The following is a 5,501-nucleotide window of genomic DNA, read 5'->3' as shown; positions in this document are numbered from 1 at the left end:
GGGTGTGAAGAGCATGTCCTTTGGTCATGTCCATGCTGTGTCCTCCTACTTGGCTGCAGCTGAGAGGCCGGGTGCCATCCTGTGGCACTGAAATGAGAATGTTGTCCCCCTCTCAGGAGTCTGGAGACCCACACAGGACCCTGGCCTCCCAGAAGAAAGAGTGATCATTCCCTGGCACCATATTCCCTCTCCTCCCTCCGTGTCCCCTTCACGGGCCAAGTCTGGGTACCAGGGGTGGATCTCCTGTCTGCAGGGCTGGGAAGGGACGCCATGTCCCCACTTCAGGGGTGGTGGCATCAGCCCATCAGCAGCATGCAATGTCTCTCCTGCATGTCTTCCACCAGTAAAATGTGCTCCTCCTGGTCCCTGCAGCCAGGCTGGTGCCCAATTCCTTGTTGTCAGATGGTGACACCCCAGACCCTCAGGGAGAATGGGGGTCTGCTGTTCATCTGAAAGGGGAAAGATCCTGCTTAGGGCATCCAAGCCGGGGTCCTGCTGTGCAAGCAGCCCTTGCAGGCACTGGTGCCCTGTGCTCCACAGGAAAGCTCCATCCCAGGAGGGCTGGCGGCTGGGGACAGTGCTGATGTGCAGATGGCAGCTATACGTGGCCCCCTTTGGAGAGATAAGCAATCAGCGCTACCACCACCCCGATGTACACTCCTGTGCCGATGGTTATGGAGAGCGCGGCGAGGAAGAGAGCTCGGCGGGAAGCTGAACTGGCCAGATGGAAATCTCCTTTGGAGACAGCCTTGCTGGTCTGGAAGGAGAAGAAATGCTCATTGCTCACAGCTGTACCTACCTGGCCTTTCAACCTGCATGCAGTCATTTCACTACTGTGTCAGCACCCCTGTTCCCCAGCCGCTGTGTCCCCTGAAGGCTGGTGACAGACAGCAAGGTGTCCATCCACATTTCCCTGTGGATCTTGCCTCCGTGGGAAGCGTGGGCTTTGGCTGTTTGTTTGAAAGCCCCAGCCATCTGGGCACCCAGCCAGAGCTGTCAGTGGGTGGCTGGACCCTTGTAAGACCAGGCAAATAGCCGGTGCATGGGGTGATGGCTGTGTGGTACTGTCTAGATACCAATATACCGGTGGTACTGTCTAGATACCAATATACCGGACACAGACATATAGCAAGTGCTGCCTAGTCTCAGGGAGCTGACTCCAGACAGCACAGCACTTTGGTTTGGCTGTGCTGCCACTTGATTTTGCCTGCATAGGGTTTTCATGTGAAGCCTGTTTGCCATGGAAGGGCTGATGGAGCCAGCAATGGAGACAGATGTGGGTGTTGTCTCTCTGGGCTGGCAACTTCCAGCTTCCCTGAGTGCTCAGGGCACATTCAGAGTTACTCTTGGTATTACCTACTATGTGTGTTTGAGTTGCCATGTGGAGATCAGGGCACTCACTGTACACAGACACTGAATAAAGAGATGGTCCTTGCCTCAGTGAGTGAGCAAAACTGGTAGTTACAGCAACTGGAGCTAAATATAAATTGCACCAAGTACATCATCACATGGAGAGTGCACTGTGCTACCCAGCACCATGTAAAAATGTGCAATCAGCCACTCCATTTAAAGCTTCCACTGCCTCTCACCGCCTCTGTGCCAGGTACTCAAGTTATATACTTTTCCGTTTCTGTTTCTATCCTCTTGATTTAACTTCTTAATGCCTTCCCCCATCTATTCTTGGTACAGCATCATCTAGGCAAACATTGAGTAAATCCCCTGGCTCTGCATGAATTATTCTGGGTCAACAGTAATGTAAGTGAGCCCAGGCTCTGGGATGAGCCCTCAAGAAAGCAGCATCATCTCTGAGCTGGTGCAGTCCAAGGGCCACCACGCTCTGCAGCCTCTGCCAGCCCGGCGTTGGCTCACACAGCTTAGCCAATGCATGTCAGAAACAAGTGCAATAGAGGACCTGTGCTGTGATATGGAGACCAGGCTCCCGTTTGTATCCAGGCTCCGTAGCAGCCTGACTCCGAGAGCATGAGCTGTCTTGTGCTGCGTCATGGTGTATGCTCTGCACTACTGGAGAATGGGAGGTCAGGTGGGAAAATGCCATTTTCCTGAGCCTAGCTGGAGGGTGAGAACGTGGGCCCAAGGGATCCCAGTTCCCTAAATAACACCCAAAAGACCCAAAGGAAAAGCCCTTCTAGGGCCTGCTGTGGCTTGCAGGGCCGTTGCTCCAGCACTCAGTGCGTGCAGGCAAGCAAAAGGATCTCTTACCCCTTGTGAGAAGTAGAAGGCAGCAATCCCCAGGGGCCAGAAGCAGCACAGCATGGAGAAGAGGGCCAAGCCCAGGTGGTCACGGGGGGGAAGCATCAGGAAATGGTCCTCACTTTCACTGTCGCTGGAGGAGTCGCTCTGCAAAACCAGATGGGTTCAGCACATGCCCACCTCCCCGTGCTGCCCTGCAGGCTGTGTCTCAGCCCCTCTCCTCTCAGCTCCTGCTCTCTCCTGGCCCTGTCACATATTCTCATATGTTTCCCACCTGCAAACTCAAGGACTGAGTTTCAAAAATATTTTAACCCCTTCAGCCCGGTTTGAGGAGAAAAAATCTAGCTCAGCAAATCCAGGAGCGGAGTGGATTCTCGGCTCCCTGCCAGAGCAAATGGGGGTCTGGGATTTCCCTAGGAGACAGATAGTCTTAAACTGAAATATCTTCAGCTTTGGCAGAGCTGGCAGTTTGTCAGGTTAAACAAACTTAAACAAAGTGCCTTATCCCCATTAGGGACTAGGAGATCGATACACTGCTAAACTAATTTAGCAAGTGAAGGAACACGGTTGAATTGGAGCCTCCCTCACAGGGACGACACGTCCCATCCCCTTAGTGAGTGCATAGCTCAGAGCAGCTGCGGTCAGCCCTCCTGTGGCACTGCTTGACCAGCCACAGACTGGCCTGGAAGTGATGTGTCTTGGTGTAGGAGGCACACAGGGGTGTGGACACCCTTGCTGCCATCTGAAAAGGCCAAACCACTGGCACTGAAAACAGCAGAGCTGTGCTGGGTCATCAGACAACAGCTCCAGCAGGCTCTGGGGAACTGCTCTCACCTTTCAAGGTGCTGGATGATATTCCCAGTCTCTGCATTGCCTCTTGAGCCGTGATGGGGCACAGAGCACAGCATGAGGCTGCTTTGTCAGCTCTCATTCTTCCTTTGCAAGATTCATCTGGTCTTTATATATACAGCTTTCTCTTGGCTGCTGCCATCAAGCATGTGAATTTTGCTGTTATGCAAGGGTTATTATTTTCCCTTAGATGGAGGACCACAACAGTGGCAGGCTGCCCTTGTCAAAAGGTCCCCATATCCCAAGGGTCCCCCAGAGATGGCCCCCCCTCCAGGGGGTTAAACCAGGCTGCCCTCAGGGAAGCTGACCTCTTTCTGAGGTCTGTGTTGAGAAAAAGGGAGCAGAATTAATAAGGAGGAAGAAGAAATATGGGGTGCACAGGGAGAGATGGTGAGGGAAGAGATAAAAGGGTCTAGGGGGAAAGCTCAGGGGAAAGAAGGGAGAATAAATGACCAAGAATTTTGGCCAGCATTACCAGAGGAGGAGTTTGGTGCCATCCCAGCTGGCAGAGCTCACCTCATACTCCTGGAGCTCCTCTTCCTCCACCTCGTAGGACACAGTTTGGATGCGGATGTCGCTCTCCACCAGGCAGGACCCTTGCGCCTCGTGCACGTCAGGAGCTTCGGCTGAAGCCTCTTTGCTCTCTGTAAAAGTGGTCTCGCAGCTCTCCATCTTGCTGTCCTTGGCCTTAAGAGTGGTCTCATCCTTCACAAGGATGAAACTGGGGCCATACAAGGCTTCAACGGCCAGCTGCAGGGAACTGGCATCCAGCAGCTGGTGAGTCCTGGCACCACCAGTGTTTTGGAAGATGTAGGAATACAGTTTCCCTTGGCAGCGATGGCTGGGGTAGTCCTGGCTGTGGTGCTGGTGGTAAGAATAGCTGCTGTGAAGATGCCCATTGGCCTTGGCCAAGAGAGGGTTTTGGAGCTCCCGCACGCTCTCCATGCTGCTGGTAGTGGTGGGGGAGAAATCCTGTGGGAGCAGAGAAAGTGGGAGGGGGAAGTTGTTATTTCAGCATGAAATGGGAAACAGAGCAGAAAAGCCTCTTGCCCATGCAGAGCTGATGTCAAGATGAGACTAGTGGGAACAGAAAGATTTGGCAATGCTGGAAAAAACAAGAGCCCTCCCCACGTCTCCACAGCTTGAATGCTATCTCGGCAAACCGAGCATCTCTTCATCTCTCCCCAGCTGGTAGGAAGATAAGGATGCAGCCCTGCAACAAGATGATCTGATTCAGGCTGGATTAAGATGAAAATTTTATGTATCTATAATGCATCTTGAGATGGCCACTTGCAGCCTGACAGGAAAGGACCTACTGCATCTTTTCTGCTGGTTCGTAATGTGTGCTGTGACAAAGCCTAACAGACAGCACAGAAGCAGATAAGAGGCTGACGGATACTTGAGTGGCCTCTCTGACTTCCCAAAGCAGAGGGTTGCATGGTGAATTGCAGCCCTTCAGGCTTGCACATGGACCTAACTGGCTTTCGGGTACATGGGAGGCTTTCTTGAGCTTTTCCAAGGTGAGTTGGGGCCAGGACAAGAGCAGCAAGCCATCAAGAGGAGCCAGGAGGCTGCTGGTGAGGACATGGAGGTGGTGTTTAGTCTGCAGTTGGGAGTGTTGGATGCCCAGCCAGCTATGGCTGAGGAATGGAGGGGTGCAAATGTTAGAGGGGAGACCTCAGGGAGTTTGGTCCGCATTGAAATCATGACAATTTAAGTAAATGACCCAACACAACAGACCCCTGTTTAAACTAGCTCCATTCCTGGGTACAGCTGCAGCTGTGCAGCCCTGGCTGCGGGCCACCAGCTTCAGAAAATGCCAAGTCCAAATGGGATCCTCAGCTACAAATGTCAACTCAGGTTTCTTCCTTCCTCAGGGAAACTCAACCCCTCTCCCTTCCTCCATTTCAGAGCACTGAAATCTTGTGCTGCCTCTTTTTTTTTTTTTTTTTTTTTTAATTTCCATGAAGATTTCTGAGATGAAATATTCCAACCCCTTTTCTTCAGAGGAGTGTTTCCTGTTTTGGCTTCCCAACGCACTGTGGTGCAAAGAAGATGGTAGTGAAATACCAGCATTCCCCAGGAGAGAGAAACAATTACTTTGCGCTCTTCAGTACCTGAGCCCCATGTTTTACAGCTGCTCTCTGGCACATTCCCAGCTCTTAGACTGTGCCAACTTATTGCCTTGCAACCCCAAATATTCTAGTCCTCCTTAGAGACCTCCGTCACTGCCTCCTCTGCAGGATGCTGTGTAGCACAGACGTGCTTCCCCCTGCTATAGTGTTCCCCGAGGTGAACTAGGCTTTCTGGTAGAAAGCACATCACTTTGGCTTTAAATCTCTCCTCAGGAAGAAAACATTAAAAGAGAAATTGGAGTTGAAGGCTCCAGAAAGTGAAAGCCCAAGTGGTCCCGACCCCTTGGCCAGACTCTGCTGTATCGC

The 5,501-nt window shown here is 52.2% G+C and overlaps 1 protein-coding gene across 1 annotated transcript; it reads right to left on the bottom strand.

Moving 5' to 3' along the window:
- Positions 1-598: 598 nt before the first annotated feature.
- SYNDIG1L (synapse differentiation inducing 1-like) lies at positions 599-4,005 on the bottom strand. The gene is made up of 3 exons (XM_010023662.1): positions 3,577-4,005; positions 2,221-2,358; positions 599-757 (listed from the first exon to the last, which is right to left on the bottom strand). The coding sequence occupies exons 1-3, from the start codon at positions 4,003-4,005 to the stop codon at positions 599-601; spliced, it is 726 nt and encodes a 241-aa protein (XP_010021964.1).
- Positions 4,006-5,501: the final 1,496 nt, after the last annotated feature.

The sequence above is a fragment of the Nestor notabilis genome, unplaced genomic scaffold, assembly GCF_000696875.1.
Source record: "Nestor notabilis isolate BGI_N333 unplaced genomic scaffold, ASM69687v1 scaffold18771, whole genome shotgun sequence".
Lineage (NCBI taxonomy): Eukaryota > Metazoa > Chordata > Aves > Psittaciformes > Psittacidae > Nestor > Nestor notabilis.
This window is presented reverse-complemented; position numbering and strand designations above follow the sequence as displayed.

What these genes read in the sequence shown, in the direction of transcription:
- SYNDIG1L (XM_010023662.1), bottom strand. Translation starts at nt 4,005, where the DNA reads ATGGAGAGCGTGCGGGAGCTCCAAAACCCTCTCTTGGCCAAGGCCAAT. An exon ending in AGGAGCTCCAGGAGTATGAG is followed by an intron (nt 2,359 to 3,576) that starts GTGAGCTCTGCC and finishes CTGGTTTTGCAG; the next exon opens with AGCGACTCCTCCAGCGACAG. An exon ending in CCTTCTACTTCTCACAAGGG is followed by an intron (nt 758 to 2,220) that starts GTAAGAGATCCT and finishes TTCTCCTTCCAG; the next exon opens with ACCAGCAAGGCTGTCTCCAA.